Below are 20991 nucleotides of genomic sequence, written 5' to 3'. Positions count from 1 at the left end.
AAGGCATGTTGACGTCAAAAAAGCTGATAGAGGGCCTTAATGATAGCTTTTCCTTCTCTCTCGAAATAAATTTTAGAAGCTTGGTCATGTGGTGTAGGCATAATTAAGCAATAACTTAAACATGTGGAACACGGCCACTGCCACTGCCACCCATCTATTATTGCCTCAATATGTCAAAGCTTCTTGTGGCCAATGCGTGCGTGAAGAGCAGATCGCGTAATATAGAATAATAAAAGGTCATTTGCACTGCACATCTCACCTGGGAATAAATATTTTTTTTATAGTCTTGGGAACAAGGAGTTGGGATACAAAGATCGCATAAGTGCCTGCTTATGTGACACAGCCCAATCATATGACAGAATTCCATGGACCCCACTCATAATGCTGTCATGTGGTTGGGTTCTGTCATATAAGCAGGCACTTATGTGATCCCTGAATCCCAATTTAGAGAGAATCAGGTCCCAGGACCTTGGATAAAAAAACGGCAAGGTTCTCTTCTCTCTTTCTCTCTCTCTGGTGTAGAGGTGGAAACTCACAGGCATCTCGCAGCAAGGATTATCTCATTTTGGGCAGAGTTTTGAGGAACTTCGGAGGGTCGTATAGGGGCGGTAACTTGTTTTTTGGAATTTTGTTGGGTATCTTTCATTGTAGTTGCCCTAATATGACTACACATTGTGTTATCCTTTCCCTGATGTAAAAATCCTACAGTCTAATCTCTATTTGTGGGTTATCTTGCAAGCTTTTGGGGTTATTATGCATGCTTTTGATGTTGAATTGATTTGGGTGCTTATATTGCACCACGTTGTGATTGTGATGAGTTTGGGTTAGTATTGCTGCTCATACATTGTTTGTGCTATTGGCTGCATCTCATTGGTATTTTGAAAAGCATATTTTGGTAATAGTGATTGTTTTGATGTGTGTGCATCTGATTTTGTATATCATTGCACTTGTATAGCTGCATTTGCGTGGTGGTGCAGGAGTTAAAATTTTGTAGTTGGGGATTATCATGTATGGAAATAAATATTTTGAGTTAATACAGATTTGTGGCTTGGATGGTGTGGTGATTAGTTGTCTTGAATTGCTATTTTGTGACTGTTTTTGTTGGTTTTGTTCATGAAATTTATGGTGTAGTGGGGGTTGTGATTTGGTTTGTTATGGAAAAGGGAGAGTTGATTTAGCTTGACCCATTGAAGTTTGATGGGACCCATATAGGAAGAAGGGGTTGCCCCCTGGTACTATGGGTTGGCCCATCTTTGGAGAGACCACTGAGTTCCTCAAATATGGACCAGACTTCATGAAAAAACAGAGAGAAAGGTTATATGATGGTTCTTTACTTTCACTACCATCATCATCATCTTTCTTATTTGAGAATGACCATCACCACCATCATCATCTCAATCTCTTCTTCTATTCTGGTTTTGCATGCTGGTTGTTTTGGTGCATCTCTCTAACTTTGAAGTAACAAGGAGAACATTTTTGCTTTTAGACTAAAATTTTAAAACTCTCTTTTGATTTAATACTTTTTCATGTTTCTTTTGGGTTTTGTCCTGAAGGAAGCATTACTACACTGGAAATCTTTACATGTGACTCTTTATGATTGTTATATCCTTTGGAAGAGAAAGGCTTGTCATGCTCACTGGAAATCTCTCCACTTTCTTGAGCATTATTACACGTCGTGGTTCAGGAAGACAACGATTTTACGTGGTTCAGCCTTGTCAGCACATCCACGATAATCAACTCTCCTCTCTCCATTTTCTCTCACACTTCCCATATGAGAGAGCTTTTATTAATAATAAGCCTCCATCAATAGGTATCTCTCTACTTATTTAGGAAGTTACAACAAGAAAATATAAACTTGCTAATAGAGAGATCTTGCTCCTCAAGTCATGTCTCACAGGTTGCCTCTATTGGGTTCCTTTACAAGCACTTCCTTCCATTGGGATGAGCTGGGAGTTCTCTTCATATTCCTTATCTTGAAGACTTACCCACTTGACAATTGAGAAGAGTTCTGGACCTTTCTAATTTGGTCTAAGGATGACATTTCAACTTGGATCCTTCTAGATGAAGTTGAGACTATCAGCTCAGCTTCCTTAACACGTGTTCCACATTGGATACCATCATTACCATAATGCACACATTCTAGAGATTCAAATGTTGATTGATTATGAAATCAAGTAACTATGCGAGTCATAATGTGGGATGTATGGGATCTTTTTGTGATAATAGAATTTGAAAGGATACACCACCGGAGTGGTTTCCAACCATCCCTTAATTATAAGTTCCTTTGTTCCTTGCACTAGTGGGGGTCTACCTAACCCCAGCTTGCCAACCTGAAAAAAAAAACAATAGGAAGATGGTGCCTCTTTACTGAAAGACAAGAAACATAAAATGGAGAGAGAATTCATGGATGAAAGCTACAACTAAAGGATAGACTTCTCATTCAATGATAAAACAAAACCATACATATTTATAACCAAGGAACTACTACGTGGCTATGCGACTTCACCTCATAAGTACTGCCCACAAACACTAACATAGCCAACCCACTTTATCAGATCACCTAAGCAACTACCCACCATGTGTAACTAAACATTATGACTAACCAACCGATGCAAGAGTGAAGCGACACATTTTTGAGTCAACAGGAGTCTAATTGGATCCATTTTATAGTTTTGGATTTTCTTCTTTTATTTAGATCTCTTATAATGAATATATACTTTATCTATATCCCATATTGGTATTTCGCTAGGATTAATAAGTTTTTTAATTGATGTTTATCAAAAATAGTAGTTTAGTACTAATAAGATTAGGATTTTTTCTTATAAGTAAAGGGAGATAGTTAAGTTGGATTTCATAAATGGATATTTTCATTTTATTTCAGTCATTCTTATATTTAGTTAATTTCTTGCATTTTTTCTATAATTTTCCATTTATTTTTTGTTATTTTCTGATTTATTTCATGTTTTTCTTATCATAGTTGATTAGATTTTTCTCGTAAACCAGGCTTTCAATTTACATTGATTTGGTATCAGAGCCTAGCCTCAGGTTGATTGTGTTTTCATGATGTCTCACAATTCAAGGAACAAGTGGGGATAAGTCATAGAAGCGCTCATCGTCAGTGTAGAATCTGATGCAAAGATGAATTAAATATTAGATGAGCTGGAGCAAAAATTGAAGGCAATAAAGTAGCACATAGCGTCGATGATGGTGATACTCAAGCCAGAATACAGGTTAGCCGCTGACCAACAAACTGGCGAATCAGATTAGGAACCAGCACATCCAATGAAATTTATGAGCGACCATGGTCCTAATGTTTTGAGGTCGGTTGATATTCAAAGTGTTGATGATGATTCATTCATGGAAGTCAGCCACCAATTGCCTATCCCACCACCACCGCCAACACCTTCAAACACCCACCAACACCATCACCTCCATCCACCACTGACGGTGCCTTCAAACACCCAACAATACCAACACCCCCATCCACCACCACTTTCACCAGCCTTCCCAGCCCCATCACCGTCGTTCCCACCACCGCTGCTAGCCTACCTGACACAACCATTGTCGGTGTTGCCAACATCGGTGGACGGAAGGCCATTGTTGTTACTCGCCCATCCTCTTTCAATTTTTTTATGTATGCCATAACCCTGCTGTCAGTGTCGACATGTCCAATGACCGTCCGTCGGACGACGCCAAGGGAAGCCTGATGCACCACCAGGAGGCCTTCTCATGTTTCTTATGCTAGAAGGTCTCCAACCTTCCACTTCACGTAAGGAGGTAGCCTGTGAGTGGGTTGGTGAACCGATTCCATGAACCTGTGCTCTTGGGAAAACTACACCCATGTCAATTTAGAGGCCCAACCCCTGGTTTCTTTGGGTCTAAGATTGGTTTTGATCCAAAGCCCACCAATTCTTGCCTCAATAGGTCCTATTCGCTATGCAGATCCACCAGGTTGGAGCAAACAACCTATTTTTTGTCCAAATATATATCGCCTAAGCTTTTATTAGAAACTCGTATTGACCCATTATAATTCCTGGCCTATACCAATTCAAATGCTATTCAAAATCCACCAATACCCATTCACACATATCCATTACTTAAACAACCCTTAACTTACCCATTGGACTCTAGTGGCACATACTTGGACCCGATCCGGTATAATTGGATCCTAAATTACTTGCATATGGATCTTTCTATCTTGGCTCCTGCAAGTATATCCATTTCGAGTTGGTTTGCACCAGCCACCAAGGTGAAACAAAGTTCACATGTTATCTTTCTTTGGATCTTTGAAAAATGGGTATGGTCACCGTTAACTTCTCTAGATCAATACTTAATAGATCAACACGTGTTGAAAATTGCATCACTTTTATAATTCTTAGAAGTCGGGTGGGATTGGAAGAAGCGCAAGCCGAACTCAAACTTGTGGTCAAGTCTTCTCAAACTCAGAGACAATAATGCAAGAGCAAAGCTACACATAGTCTATAGGGTTCATTTGGATATGTTTTATAGTTTTGGATTTTCTTCTTTTATTTAGATCGCTTATAAAGGATATCGAATCTAAATGCTTGATTCATATTCCAGCTTGGTATTTCATTAGAATTAACAAGTTTCTTAATTAATGTTTATCAAAAATGGTAATTTATGTTCACTATGATTAGGATTCTTTTCCAATAAGTAAAGAAAATCTAGGATTAGAGAGAGTTGAGTTGGATTCAAGATTTGTTAATTTTTAGTTTATTTTGTTTATTTTCAGTTTCAGTTAATTCTCTTCAAATTTCTAGTTATTTTCTTGCATTTTCCATTACATTTCATGCTTTGCTAAAATAATTCATAGTTGGTAAGATTTTTCCCCATAAATCAGGCTTCCAATTTACATCACCAACTAAGCACCCTAAGCATAACCGCAACGTTAGTGTAACCCACTTACCACATGACCAACCAACAACGTGGCTATCCATTATTTTGACATAACAACAAAGTAGCTCCCCACTGATAGCTAGGGGTGTCAATGGGTCCGGTTTACCCAGACCCGACGTGGACTAAACCCTAGAGGGTCTGGGTATGGTGACAAATAAGAAGACCTGATTAATACCCGAGTCCAGACCCAAAGGTCTGATTAATACATGGACCCGGGTATAGTTTGCAAAATTTTATATCAGACTTAGGCCTGTCACGAGTTCTAATTAAGGCCCTCAAATTTTCAGGCGGGCAGGGGCTCGCCCTTGCCGCCTCTCACTTTTCATGCAGGCAGGAGCTCGCCCTTGCCGCCCTCCTATTTTTGGCTGGCTACCACATTTTGGTTTCTGGCAGGCAGGGGTGACACCCCTGCCGCCTCTCTGTTCTCGGTAGGCAGGGGATCTCCCCCTGCCACCTCTTGATTTTTGATAAGCAGGGGCTCACCCCCTGCCACCTCTAATTCCGGTAGGTAGGGGTGACTCCCCCTGCTGCCTCTCAGTTCTCGGCAGGCAGGGGCTCGCCCCTCTGTCCCTTCTGTAATTTCAGCAGGCAGGGGCACTCCCCTGTCGCCTCTCTTTTCTGGCCGGCAGGCAAGGGCAATGCCCTTGCCTGATTCTCCTATTTTGGTAGGACCAACGGGGGCTCCGCTTGTCTGCCCGAAGCAGTTAGTGAACATCACCTTGTGTTGGGACTTGGCAAGCTCGAATCCTAGTGGTATAGTTGTATAGCTGGTAGAGATTTGCTTAACCTCAGCCTTTGGGTTAGCCGGTCAGGTCTGGGCTCGCCAGGTTGTCGAGCCCACATATGCCGCCCCTACTTCCACTACATGGGTCAACCCTGACTCAGTCAAAACAATGTATGTTAATTATCACCTTTATTTGTTTATAGATTTGCGCAACAGAGCACGCTCGCCCCGCATCGATTTTGAGGTACAGGTCTCTTCTTTTAACATAAGTGAGAAATTGAATATCGATTCAATTCTCGTGCTATATCATAATAAAAAACCATGGTAAAAGAGTAGATATATGTGTGTAATGATGTGCTTGCTGAAAACATTGAACACATATGCATTGTGGAATAAGCATACACAAGTGGCTTAGTGATTCTGTTAGACTTATGAACATGCATATAATTTATTTTGGATATTGTCATATGTGAATGTAACCATGTTTAATCTCTGCATATTTAAGCCTTAAATCTGTAAAAACTTGTATGTACAACCTTGAGAATAATTATGGTATGTTATGGAACCTTGCATGATACATGTCTAGTTGTTTCTGAAAAGAATTTTGTTTTAAATGTTTTGTGTCTGGGCTGGAGCCAAGCCTCAGTCGACTGGCAGTCGGGTGTAAACCCTCTTAAAAAAAAATTGGGTATTTAGTTATGCTTTTTACTTTTTTTTTCAGACTTGTTAATCAAATTAAAGCTGACTTGTTGTGTACAAAAGAATGGGGTTTGGTTTCATATGCTTGGAATTGATATGATATGCATTAGAAATATATTATCTCAAGTGATTCCAAGTGCTCGTGTACATTTAAAAAGAATAAGCCTAATCATGTGATTATTTTCCAGATTTTTGCTAAGTATGGTGGACGTAATCTGATGAATGGACTTCTTCTTATGCTTTAGTTTGAATTTAGCATGTTGGATATGAATGCATGTCTGTTAATGTGTTATTACAAAGTTTGTTTTGGTACAAGTGCATACATGATATGAATGTGTGCAGCCCTAAAATTCAATTTCTAGATTCGGGTTATGTTCATGTGTGTGGATGTTAACACATGTTATGAATGAAAAGTTTCATACGCCTACATTTATGGGACATGTTTAATTATCATGCATTTATGGATTTGTTTCAAGTGCATGTGCATACATGAAATCGATGTGTGTTTATCATGTACAATCCTGCATAAATGTTCTCATGTACTTATGAATTATGAATGAATGCATATGTGTTAAGTGATTTTGTTATGACAATGAAGTCGTACACGATACTTCAAGTACAAGGTTTTGATAATGAACAAGTGAATCAACTGCATTTCAGCTAAGGCAATGAAGAAAGATGACAAGAATTAAAGAATTCGATAAAGAATCTATGAAGACTAGTGTGCAAATGTAAAATTCATTAAATGTCTTAGATTCTTATAAACGCCTTACTTAGAGTGCATATTTCAATTGCATTTCACCTAAAAAGTCTTTAGAAAAACTTTTCTAAAAGAACCCTTGATGAAAATCATTTTAGAAATCTCTTTACTTAATTTTTCATGTTTATTAGTCGACCAACAGACTCACCAGTCGACCAACTTTCTTGCACCAATTTTTCAAAGCAAAAACATCAATTTTCTGAATTAGTCGACTGAAGGTTTTATCAGTCGACCAGACAAAATGTGTGTTTTTAAAAAATTTATCAGCAGTCGACTGAAGGTTTTATCAGTCGATCGGACAGAACGTGTGTTTTCAGAACAATTTTGCAACAGTCGACTGAAAGATTTTTCAATCTATTGATGATATTATCAGTTGACTAAGTTTCAAAACTTTAGATTTTCAAACGGCTATGATAAACACATTAGTCAACCGACAATAACTATTAATCTGCTAATATTTGATTTCAGTCGACTCACTACTGTTCCAGTCGACTAATTTTGCTATTTTTCCTGAAACTTTTAAAAGGCATGTCTTTTCATTTTTCAAACATTTTGATCGTTCAAAAGTGACTGTTTTGACACCATTTCATACCCTTAACATATGGAATCTTTTAATTATAAATATGAATGCATTCCACTAAAAAACATCGAATCATATCGAATTACATTGAATTACAAAGATCAAATTCTTTGCTTTTCAATCCTATTCATTCAAGTATTTATTTTCTCACTCACTTGATATTTTCACTTCATTTTTTCACTCAAATTCTTTTAAGTGACAGTGAATTTGTGAGTTGAGTATTTCAACAACCTCAAAAGCCAATTGCATTCCATTTGCATTCATAAGAAAGGCTCATAGGTTGATTATAAGTTGCTTATATTTTTTCTGTAAAAGGAAATGACTCTTTGGTTTAAAGGAGTTGTTTGCTTTCAGTAGGTTTATTACTGAAAGTGAGACCGAATTTGGTTTGTATGTTCTTGTGGTTACACAAGGTTGATAGTAGAAATCTCAAACGGGTTTTGTTTGGGGGACTGGATGTAAGTCTGGAAGACCGAACCTGGATAAATTCTTGTGTTCTTTGTGTGATTGCTTTGCGAATCTCAAAATCCTTCAAAATCTCAAAGACGTTATTTAAAAGCACTATCCCCCCCCTCTAGTGCTCGTTGCCTCGATCCTACAACACTTTCAGATTTTACAAAAGCAATTTCACATGGATGGAGAGCACATGCATATGATTGTGGCAGCTCATGCATATTGTTAAATTGGTATGAATGAATGTGTATTTGAAATCATATTTGTATTATTGCATAAATTGCATATTGTTATAATTTTTGCATACGATGCATCGATGTTCGAAATGAATCATCATGGGCCTAGTGGGCCTCGAGCATTGGTTTGCTCTTTCTTTATATATTTTAAATGCATCACAAAAATCACATTTATTTTTATTGCACTATATTGTATTGTTCTATGTGGTTTCACGGGCGAGAGTCTCGTGATGGTTCTTGCAGAGGTAGATGCGAGTTCTTGCCTTTGCTTTTGCATGTTGAATTGCAAAACTCAGTAATTGGCTTTTAATAAAAAGATAATGAATAAGAACATTATAATATACATTTTGGGATCTTCCATCGGAAGAATGAGAATCTTAGAGATTCGCTTTTGGGGGACCACGAGGATACAAAAACTTTGTTTGTTTTACTTTTCGATATTGAGGTTCTTTTTTCTGGCCACGATTTTAGGGAGAGGTCGTCACTTTACCTGAGGGTGATGTGTTTGACATAGTTGTTGTTTTGGTATACCAAGAAAGTGGGACTTATGAGCGTGGAGTGTCCCGATTGTCCCCAACATTAGATGCGGAGGTTTAATATTCTGAAGGTGATTCGGTCGAGGGTTGAGTTTGGAACCCAGTAATAAAATACAACTTATGTGTTAAGCTATCCTGAAAACCTAACTTGACATCGAAAAAATTATACCTGCTTGGTGTATCCACGAGAAACGATAACTAAAAAGAGGAACTTAAATTGTATGCATTTAATAGGACATGCATATGGAAAGGAAAGCTTTAATAAAATATAATAAAATATTCATGTATTGCACATAAATCATGCATATTCCTGCTATGCATTAGGATATGCATCTTTTATCTGTTTCCTTAATTGTTACATGTTGGTGGATGCATGATGTTTAAGTTCTAATGCATGTTAAACATACTGCTTACTTACATCATGATTCCTATTATTGAGTTGTGTCCTTCATGCTTAATAAATATTTCATATTGCATGAATGCTTAATTGAATTATGTAATTGTCATAATTGCATTCCTCTGAATTATTGCATGAAATTGTATCTGTGTTCTTTATGCTCTTTTATTTCATTAGAGGGATCTGTATGCAGAATTCTTCGAATTCTGACCCCCTCTTTCTATGGTTTTTTGCAGCCGCAGTTGATCAGTGAAGCAACTAGCTTCTGGAAGAGTCATGGGTGTCACACACTTGCTAAACAGATCACAGAGGGACAATGTGGCTCAATCTTTTTTCTTATTTACTTTTATGTCATTAAAATAACTCTGATATGTCTTTTGCAATTATTGTTAGATAATCTTTCTTTCATGATTAATAAATAATAAGTTGTTATGGTTTGGGATCACTACAAGAAAAATGTGGATTAGCGACGGACGCTATCCATCGCTAATCCATCTCTAATCCGTCGCTAAATAGTTTAGCGACAGATTGGCGACGGATTAATGATGGATAGCGTCCGTCGCATAATCCTGGTCGCTAATTAGTGATAGAACTTATTTGTCGCTACTTTCGTCGCTAATTTGTGATAGATTAGCGATGGACATGATCTGTTGCGAGTACATCGTTATTTTAAATTAGCGATGGATAATATCCATCGCGAGTCTGTCGCTATTTTAAATTAGCGACGGACATTATTCGTCGCTAATCCATCGCTGATTTTTTTAAAAATAAAAAATAAAAAAAATTGCTCCCTGACGAGCGGTATTCCGACAACAATAGGCCAGACTTGTACAGCACCACACATGCATTTCACCCGAGCGGCCCGGCCCGCCACTGCAGGGTCTTTTGCACAAAACCGAAATGCTCTCCACTGCGCTCTCTGACACACTCTCTGGCACGCTCTGAACCAGTGTGTTCTTCGATTTTGCACAACACAATGGTTGGTAAGCTAGGAGCCCGTCCTCCTCAACCACACCATCTGCGCCAACATCGCCTATGGCAAGCATGGCTCTGTCTCTGAAGACGAGATCATCACCACCGTGGAGGCAACGAACGCTCATCGGTTGATCTCGGTGCTCCCACGGGGCTACAACACCCGCATGGGCGAGCGCGGCATCCAACTCTCCGACGGGCAAAAGCAGAGGATCGCCATTGCCAGATCCATCATCAAGGACCCCAAGATCCTCCTTTTCAATAAGGCCACCTCTACACTCGATGCGGAGTCGGAGCGCATAGTCCAGGAGGCACTGGACAGAGTGATGGTGAGCAGGTCAACCATCGCCATCACCCACTACCTTTCTACGACCAGGGGCGCCGATGTGATCGTCATGGTGAAGAACAGAGCGATTGCTGAGGAGAGTAGCCACGAGACGCTCGTTGGCATCAATGATGGGCTCTTCTTCTTCCTCGCGTTCCTTCGCCACGAAGTCATCATCGTTTGAGAAGTCATCAGTTTAAATTTCGAATGGGGAGAGAAGAAAAATTTTGCGCCTTAGATGGGACAGTTTAAATAAAAAATTAGCGACGGAATTAGCGAGAGAATTTTTTTCTCGCTAATCTGTCCCTAATTAGCGACGATTAGCAAGGGAAAAATTCCCTCGCTAATTTAATTAGCGATAGATTAGCTACAAAATAATTCTCTCGCTAATTCTATCGCTAATTAGCATTTTTCTTGTAGTGGTTGGTGACGAAAAAATTTTGTCGCTCATTAGTGACGGAATTACGAGGGAGATATTTTCGTCGCTAATTTTGCAAATATTTTGAATGTTAGCGACAGATAGTTGTCTCTCGCTAATCTGTCGCACATTTGCGACGAAAAAAATATGTCGCAAATGTCTGTCGTTAATCCATATTTTTCTCATAGTGGATGATAAGTGTAAGCTCTATTGTGGTTGGTTGCTTTACCCAATTGGGAGTGAAACTGTAAAGGCTCGGGTTTCTGGGAAGATTTCCTCTATGGTTAAAAAAAAATTGTATTTTTATGAAGTATGAGTTGGGGTCGTTACACAAATCCACCAGGTTGGAGCCAACGACGTGTTTTTTGTCCAAATATACATTGCCTAGGCTTTTATTAGAAACCCATATTGACCCATTATAATTCCTAGCCTATACCAACTCAAATGCTATTCAAAACCCACCAATACCCATTCACACATATCCATTACTTAAACAACCCTTAACTTACCAATTTGACTCAGGTGGCACATACTTGGACCCGATCCGGTATAAGTGGATCTTAGATTACTTGCATATGGATCTTTCTATCTTGGCTCATACACTACAAGTATATCCATTTGGAGTTGGTTTGCACCAGCCACCAAAGAGCAACAAAGTTCATATGTTCTCTTTCTTTGGATCTTTGAAAAACGGGTCTGGTCACCGTTAACTTCTCTAGATCAATACTTAATAGATCAACAACTGTTAAAAATTGCATCACTTTTATAATTCTTAGAAGTCGGGTGGGATTGGAAGAAGCGCAAGCCGAACTCAAACTTGTGGTCAAGTCTTCTCAAACTCAGAGACAATAATGCAAGAGCAAAGCTACACATAGTCTATAGGGTTCATTTGGATATGTTTTATAGTTTTGGATTTTCTTCTTTTATTTAGATCTCTTGTAAAGGATATCTAATCTAAATGCTTGATCCATATCCAGCTTGGTACTTCATTAGAATTAACAAGTTTCTTAATTAATGTTTATCAAAAATGGTAATTTAGGTTCACTATGATTAAGATTCTTTTCCGATAACTAAAGAAAAATCTAGGATTAGGGAGAGTTGAATTGGATTTAAGATTTGTTTATTTTGTTTATTTTCAGTTTCAGTTAATTCTCTTCGAATTTCTAGTTATTTTCTTGCATTTTCTATTATATTTCATGCTTTTCTAGAATAATTCATAGTTGGTTAGATTTTTTCCCATAAATCAGGCTTTAGGCTTCCTGTTTACATCACCAACTAAGCACCCTAAGCATAACCGCAACGTCAGTCTAACCCACATACCACATGACCAACCAACAACGTGGCTATCCAATATTTTGACATAACAACAAAGTAACTTCCCACTGATAGCTAGGGGTGTCAATGGGTCTGATTTACCCAGACCCACATAGACTAAACCCTAGAGGGTCTGGGTATGGTGACAAATAAGAAGACCTGATTAAGACTCGAGTCCAGACCCAAAGGTCCGATTAATACATGGACCCAGGTATAGTTTGCAAAATTTTATATCAGACTTGGGTCCGTCACGAGTTCTGATTAAGAACCGCAATTTTTCAACGTAAAAATGATAAAAATATTATTTTACAGGGTATGGTCTGGGTTGGTTCATGTAGTTTTTATCGGGTCCTGGTATGGTTTCTCTTATAGTAGACCCGAATAAACCCGATACCATACTTGAAAATCTGGTCCAAGTCTGGATCCACCAGGGTCCAAAACAAACCCCACCCGTTGACACTCTTACTGATAGCACATGCAAAATAGAAAATGCCACACAATTCTTCGCAGCACCCAACATAACAGGCCACGTCTCCCATGACTTGGAGCATCAACCTACTGTAAAAATCTGCCAACTAATGTGCATTTTATTTGCTTAGCGTTTTATTTACAGCAAATACAATCTACATACTTTCAGAACTGGAAACAACAAAAGGCCTAAAAGCTAGAATCGACCATGTGGCTCCTTATTCTTTAGATTGTTCGAAAGAGTGGCTTTGGAATTTGGCTATCATCTCAGATTGGGGCTGAAGTTCCACTGTGATCGAGCAAACGGGATCAGCTACAACTTCATCGAACTCAGACACTTCTGCCAATTTGTCTACGGCCTCGACCACCATTTCCAATCTTGAGGCAGTCTCCATCAGAAGTGATGCAAATGATGCATAGGGAAGGGCCTCGGAGAATTGCACGAAAAAAGACTTTTCCTTGCTTTCCAAACGGTTCGTCGACTTGTCAGAAGTTGGCAATTTTGAGCCTAACCCTCTCTCCGGCAGCTCTGTTTCTTCTACATCACTTCTACCTTTCTTGAAGAACAGGAACGGTAGGTTGTCCGTCGCATCGCTGAGGGATAACCTCAGTTGTTCGATTAGGACGTTGGAGGGGACCCTTCGTCGGTGTCTCATGCTGTTGGCTAGTTCATTGAGAAGTTTTACTGCATTTGATGCAATTGTTAAAGAGTGGTTAACATGCACCTCTACACCATTAAGTGCCTGCAACAATCGCAACCATGAATTTGCAATAAACGAAGTGCATGTTATACATAATTTTCCATGGCAAAATCATATTGTATTCACTAAATAATGGTCAACTATTCGACATTATGACCAGGCGAGTTTTCATGACAAAGATCAAAACTTTTAGTTTTTTTTTTGTGAAAGACAAAGATCAAAAACTGAGGCGCGCGCGTGGTTAAATAGTAAAGAAAACGAGCAACTTTTGTTATTGGATATATTTTGGACAGTTTTTGTAATTTACCAAAAAAGAGACCAAAAGGAGAGAAAATTTAAATTTTTACCTGAGAATCGGGTTTTCGACATCCATGAAGTGCTGCAATGATGTAAGACAACTGCCTAAGTGCAGATCCAACAATGACGTACTGTTTCCATTTATTCCCTCCCCATGATTTGCATGCCTTGGGCTCCCAAGAGGCATATAACGCCTGAAAATGCATTCGAATATCCACATGATCACAATGTCCACAGTGTTATCTCAATATAGAGTGGTATGGTATGACAGTTTTGGGAATTAAAGAAGACCAAGTTTCATGAACTTCATGCTTGGTCACATGAGAGTACTCGAAGCCTTCAAAAAACAAACAACAAAAAGCACAGATGAACTGCATTTGTTCTCCACCTTACCATTGAATCATCAGTAGATTTTGAGTTCAAAACCATCCTGCAGTCTGAAAAAATTTGATCTTCAATTGGGTCATCATTGTCATCATCATTCCTGGCCGTTATTTCGAAGTAGCGTAATACACTACCTGCAGGTTTCCAAGGGAAGAAAGTCATCTTCTTTTCTTTCCTTTTTGTTTTTTATTCTCTTTGTGCCTTTAAATGACGAAGAATATTGCAAACCTTCAAGAGATCTAGATATTGCTTCAAGCTTCGTTACTGTGAAATTGTGGAGTTCTTCACCAGCCCAAACGGGAAAGAGCAGAAGGGACATGATTATGCACAGTCCACAACCCATGGCAATTGTGTAAAATCTCTCAGCAGCCAATCTTAGAACACTCGGAACGCGATAACCAGAGACCATCACGAGATTGAACGTAAGAAGAAAAATGAGAAATCCGTAGTCATACTTCTTCTTTATGTAAGGGACGAATCTCATATAAGTAACAGCAAAACCTGCGATTGTAGAACATTACAAGAGCTGGCGTTGTAAATTGGGTTCCTATTATAGAAGATCATATTATTTTATTCAGTGGACTCATATTTCAAACATGATTCACAATTCAGCAACTTATGTTTTCAGATCTGGGAGTGTCTACTGGAACATACCAAACCTGTAGGTTTGTCACTGTTGTTTCAGTGGCAATTGACTGAATACCGCAGAAGCTACAACAAAATCAGGCATTTCTGACACTCACTGGGTCCCCCCGAGTGGCAGCAGAGAAGGTGCTGACTAGGGGTGGCAAAATCTGACACGACCCGCCAACCCGCTTCTTAGCCGAGTTCGGGTTTGGGCCGTTTGGCTTAAAAGGGTTCGTGTCATAAACGGGTCGACTCGCCTAACCCATTTATTAAACAGGTCGGGTTCGTGTTAGGGGTATGCCAACCGGGCTGACCCGTTTAATAAATGGGTTAGGTGGGTGGGTCAACCCACCAACCTGGCTGACCGGTTTAATAAACGGGTTAGGCATGTTGAGGTATGCTGACCCGCCAACCCGCCAACCTGACCCAATTGCCACCCCTAGTGCTGACCCCTTAATTCGTAAGGGCTTGGGTCCCAGTGACCCCACCTGGGGTTTACCTCTCAATCCATTTTCATCAGGATACTTCTTTTTCTTTTGGATTAGCAATCTGGGGTTAGCCAAAGCCCAACCAGTTACAATCAGACTTTTCAGGAAGATCCCTTAGACAATCGAAGGAACCCAATCAGGTGGTCTATCCTTCCAGCAATGATCCGATCCGAGACAACCAAACTTCTCTAGGTGCACCGGATTATACAAGCACTCTTTTAGAGTCCTAGCACTTTGCAGAAAACAATTGTTCCATGTATTTTTCACTTGAACTAAACAAGTAGGTGCTTATCATGGATACTTAGCAGGAAACGTGCATTAAATTAGGTATTTTTTATACCCATGTGTATTTTTTGGAGAGCTAAAAAATCAATGGCTCATATTGCAGATTGTACTTAATGATAAAGGTTCAAGTTTTATCATTATGTCAGTTCAATTTAAGGCATGATTTTTAATAAATAAGCAATGACAAACGCATCTAAAGGTTTACATTATGCAAGAGACATTTGCAACTATAAAAAATTAACTATTGCATAGTAAATTGAAAACTATTACTATTTACTTAATTAGTTACATTAATTTTATGAAAACTAAAAAGATAATTAATTATTGGGTGTATGAAAAGTTGAAAACTTTTAATTATTACTATTTACAAATGGATTTGGGTCGGGCTTAACCAGACTGGGCCGGGCTATGGGCTGCTTTTCAAACCCGATCCCATTAAGAACCGGGCCATATCCGGGCCGGGCCGCACTTAAAGCTGGGCTGAGCTCTTAATGGGCCCGAGCTGGGCAGGGCCGGCCCAATGCCCACCCCTTATGGTAGTATGTTTATTTCTATGAACGCCCTTAACTCTAACAACTAAGACAATTTGATATTCCGTTTGACCTGAAGCAAACTATACTCTGGTCTTTCACTATTACTAGCTAGGGGTGTATGTAACTGGGTCTGACCTGACCTTATGTTCCCAACCAATCATACCTGATCCGACATAATTCTAGTAGACGTTTGAGTTTGGTTCGAGTCCAAAACATAAACCCATAAAGAAAACCGGTTGGGTCTTAGGTATTGCAAATGAAGATTGGAATTTGTTTGGACTTGACTGTTTTTTTATACCTGACTCGAGTGGTTCCTCATCAAATGGAATTTGTAGACTCTATTAGGACTCAATAAAATAATAAATAACTCAGACCCATCGGGCCAGCCCATGGGCCCTCACAAGCCCAACCCACCCATGTATACAGCGGGCCGGTTTCGGCCTAGTACCTAATGGACCCGGGCCTAAATCCTTGGCCCAAACCCTGCCCATGGCAGGCCGGGTCGGATTGGCCCATCGGGCCGCCTGGCCTGTTGCCCACCCCTACCTACCATGGGTCTCCTGCCACGATTATGCTTTAAAACGCTAGACTCAGTAATTATGCCATTAATCCTTCACCAAGTATCAGAATGGCATGGAAACAGTTTTTTCTTTTTTTCATGACTAAGAACCTTCCTAGGAATTCAGAGTCAATGGACCTACTTCTATGAGAAGTAAACCTCTATTAATCCAACCCCAAGGGGTTTGTTTAGTGAGAGGTGCCCTTGGGCGCTGCTAGACTGGTTGTCAAAGTTCCATTCCCATGAGCATCAGCCCTAAGGTGTCAATGGGTTGGGTTGAAAACGGATTTGACCCGTACCAAACCCTATAGGATCAGGGTTTGGTAATAAATGAGAAGGTCCGATTAGAATCCGGGTAGGACCCAAAGGGTCTGATTAATATACGAAGCTAGGTATGATTTGTCATATTTCATATCAGACCCAGGCCCGACCTGAGATCTGACTAAGATCTGCATTTTTTCAGTGTAAAAAAGATAAAACAATATGATTTTATCGGGTATGGTTGGGGTCTGACTTATATAATCCTTGTAGGATCCATGTATGGTTTCTCTTATAGTGGGTCCGATTGGACCCAGGTCCAGACCCAATACCATCATCTCAAAGTAGGCTTGGGTCTGGTTCCACCAGGGTCCGAACCAAGCCCTATCCATTGACATCCCTAATCAGCTCTTTGCATATAAGAAGGTGCAAGGGCATTATGTCCAGTGTTGTGAGAGGCGTACGTCTCAGTACCTGAAGCGTACGCCTCAGAGGCGAGGCGCACGCTCAAGGTACTGAGGCGTTGCTGTGATGCGCCCCTCATCAACCTCCGACCAGTTGTGACCACCGACCACCGGAGTTGCTGTGCTGCAGCTGCTGCTCAGTCTTCTCCGACCACCGGACGACCGGCATATCCCTCGCTTCCGTACCAGCTGGGCGGGTGGTCCTTCTCTTACTGCCTCCTCTCCCACCGCTTCACTTCCATTCCAGTTGTGAGTGGCGTACGCCTCAGAGGCGAAGCGCAGGCTCAACGCCTCGCTTCGCCTCATCGCATTTATGTCCTTTGCGAATGCCGAAGCAACGTGACTCCCTTGGCTGCCATTCATTCATGTGATGAACGGCAGCCAGAAGAGCATTCAGCTTCTTTTTGTTTCAGCCGTTGATTTTTTTATTCTGTAGATGCAGTTCATCTAAAACATGAATGACTCAAGAAAATCGTTGGACCCATCCAAGAAACTACCTATCGATTCATGGTGTTTTGGCTGCCGTTGATGACATGGATGAACGGCAACACTACGTCAGAACTGAGCTGTATCTGACCTGATGCGCTCTCCATTTTTATCATGAGTACAACAAGTCTTGCTTACCAAATGAAGATGACGATCATCTTAGTGACCTTACACAAATAAAAGAGTCTTGACGATCGGTATCTTCAGTATAACGAATCACACAACACAAGCAGGTCACCGTGATGGTGAAGATATAAGCATGATGCACAAACTCGCATGTTTTGACCTGCAGTATTGCCACTTGCTCTAGGCAAAATGTCAACGGTGGGTATCGCCCCTCCCCCTCCCCCAGTCCCTTAAACCCTCGAGTGCTCCCTCTCTTCTCTATCCCCTAGACTGAGGCAAAACCTGGGTTAGGTTTTGGCCCCTTGTGGGCTTCTTGATTATGATCAACCCTGGCTTTAGATGGCCACAATTCGAAAACCACGGGGTGTCTCTTACTGCCACGAGGTCAACACTGGTCCGGCTTCATGTGGACACGGAAAGGTAAGTGCAATAGCTAATCACTTAACAGCATTGTTAATTTGTATGGGGCCCACAGAGTGCAGGCCCGTGTGTCTATTAGTTAAAAAAAAAAAATTATATTGTCTTTGTTTTTTATATATAGCTGAAGAAAGCCACCTCACTCCCCTACAATACAAGCTTATTGGTATAGAAACCACATGTCCTCTTAGCCTATCAGAGAGAACGCCCATTTTCAAGGCAAGGGATGCACAACCATGGGTTTACATAGATATTAGGTGAAAAAAAGAAGAAGAAAAAATTTACATGCTATTATGACATGCAAAAATAAAAAAAAAAAGTATTTCTTTCCATAGAGAAAATGGGGTTAGGCAGACCCCTACCAGTTATACAACCATACCATTGGGATTTGAACTTGTAAACTCCCAACACAAGGTGACCTGCACTAACTGCGCCGGACAGACAAGCCGAGCCCGCCGTTGGTAATATGAAACTCTATTTGTCATACACTTAAAAGGAAGTTCATCAACATAAATAATCATTACGAGTGGCAGATAAAGAAGTTCATCAACATAATCATCTTCAGCATCAAAGATAATAAATAAATGATCAATGGAAGGTATAGATAACCATGAGCAGCAGCACAAACCCGCAAGTACAGAATAAGTTCACTTGTTTTGCTTACCAACTACAAAGACAGAGACGCCGATGATGATCGCCTGGCTGGTTGGTCCTGACATATCGGCAATGTACTCTATCAGGGCTGCCAGTAGTCCAGCTGAAAGTGTTCCTAATCCTCTGTTTAAGCCCTTGGATAACGTTGCCCCTGTTCATACGAACAGATAATAAAGTCTTACTCAAGATACAGTGATCATCGACAAACTCCGATTAGATTATAAGTGCACTACATGGTTAATTGAAAACAAGCAGAATCAGTGGTTGGTTAGTCAACCAATTAACTTAAATTGTGTGATGTAAGAAATAATGATGGTTTTGAGATTATAAGATGACCGGCATAGTCCTTCATGACAAATCCTTCTCACTCGTCATAAATAGAAAATATAAATAAGTAATAATTTTGATGCCGCACTAACGATGAACTAATGGAGTTATTTAAGTTTTTTTTTTGTTTTTTTATAATCTTTAAACAAAGTTACTTATAGTAGTAAGACAAGTGCTAACTAATACTCTAAATGTGTAAAAAAAAATTATTTCTTTTTTAAATTAACAAAAGAAGCCATTGTTTTTATACTTAAAATAAGGAGCTTCTATGGTGGTACAGTACAATGATAGCTTATTGTAGTACACACTTGATTTACATAGATCTAAGTGCTAAAAGCAAAATCTAACCATTGAAAAATATTTAGCATGTTCTATTTATTATTTGCATGTATTAAAGTTGACTTGAATATGATGTTTTATACCATTTTTAAACCCAACAAGTTTTTTTTTGGGGGGGGGGCTAAGCCAAGGTAATTAACCAAGGCACTGCCTACCTCCAAGGAACAACTTCTAATTTCTCATGAAGCATTAAAATTTTTGTTATTTATTTGGTCTTTATCAGAAACACATAGCAATATGTATATATGTGAAATTAAGGAGGAACACAAATAATTTAAATAATGTAAATGGTGATTTTATCCTAACATATTCCAATAAAAACTCAAATATCACGATAAATTTGTAAAATTCTTCAAAATGATGACTCGTTATTTTGAAAACATCTCAGTATTTTGGCTGTTTAGAAAAAAAAAAAACTGACGTGATATTTTCAAAAATATGGTGACATTGGTCACGTCCGTTAGTATTGTGTGAGAGAGAATGGCTAAACAGCAAACTGACCTGCGGTGAATTCAAGGACAAGCACGACGGTCATGACGGCCCAAATAGCATTCTTGCCCACCCCATCAAAGATGGGCCTGACCAGATAGACGAGGGAGACCACAGCCAGTGCGCAGCCCACCTTCAAGGAATGGACAAACCTTCTTGGGTCGCTCTTGCCAATCTTCAAAACTTCATCCACCACACCCTTCCAACAGGACAACGCCGTTCCTACAACCTCTCTCATGCTGTGATATTGTCTTAATAAGAAAGGAACAAAGCAACGAATGGAGAGTACTAAAGGGATTAGAGCAAGCTTAAGTTATGGCACATATGAGAGATCTCAGCTTCCAATTTAAAGGCAACCATGAGTTCATCCTTAATGCGATTCTTTCCTCTTATTACGTTGTAAAAGATTTGGTTACATCATCCAAATTGGATCAGTATCAAGATCCTGAACGTTTTCGCCCGTCTAATTCGTTGAATATATATATATATATATATATATATATATATATATATAGAGAGAGAGAGAGAGAGAGAGAGAGAGAGAGAGAGATTGATTGGATGCAACCTACAGATGGTTGGATTTGTGTTCAGCAGTTTTGAGCCCACAGTGACATTCGGAACATAAACAAGGGGTTTGGGAGATGTGGTATAACATGTTAAGAAGACGCAAAATCTTATCTTCTAGAAAAAAAATAGAGAAACGTGACATTTTTATACCTGTTTAGAGTACATAATCTTCGATCCCGTTCTGCTCATCC

The 20991-nt window shown here is 39.7% G+C and overlaps 1 protein-coding gene across 1 annotated transcript; it reads right to left on the bottom strand.

Moving 5' to 3' along the window:
• Window positions 1-13017: 13017 nt before the first annotated feature.
• Window positions 13018-20471, bottom strand: LOC149827915 (aluminum-activated malate transporter 14-like). The gene is made up of 6 exons (XM_090018598.1): window positions 20246-20471; window positions 19089-19229; window positions 14410-14682; window positions 14191-14315; window positions 13848-13991; window positions 13018-13542 (listed from the first exon to the last, which is right to left on the bottom strand). The coding sequence occupies exons 1-6, from the start codon at window positions 20469-20471 to the stop codon at window positions 13018-13020; spliced, it is 1434 nt and encodes a 477-aa protein (XP_089874724.1).
• Window positions 20472-20991: the final 520 nt, after the last annotated feature.

Source organism: Nuphar pumila, chromosome 10, assembly GCF_984573655.1.
Source record: "Nuphar pumila chromosome 10, dmNupPumi1.hap1.1, whole genome shotgun sequence".
Lineage (NCBI taxonomy): Eukaryota > Viridiplantae > Streptophyta > Magnoliopsida > Nymphaeales > Nymphaeaceae > Nuphar > Nuphar pumila.
The sequence above is the reverse complement of the archived record's forward strand: the minus strand, read 5'-3'. Positions and strand labels throughout refer to the sequence as shown.

What these genes read in the sequence shown, in the direction of transcription:
- LOC149827915 (XM_090018598.1), bottom strand. Translation starts at nt 20,471, where the DNA reads ATGAGAGAGGTTGTAGGAACGGCGTTGTCCTGTTGGAAGGGTGTGGTG. An exon ending in TGTCCTTGAATTCACCGCAG is followed by an intron (nt 19,230 to 20,245) that starts GTCAGTTTGCTG and finishes TCGTATGAACAG; the next exon opens with GGGCAACGTTATCCAAGGGC. An exon ending in AATATCTAGATCTCTTGAAG is followed by an intron (nt 14,316 to 14,409) that starts GTTTGCAATATT and finishes GGAAACCTGCAG; the next exon opens with GTAGTGTATTACGCTACTTC.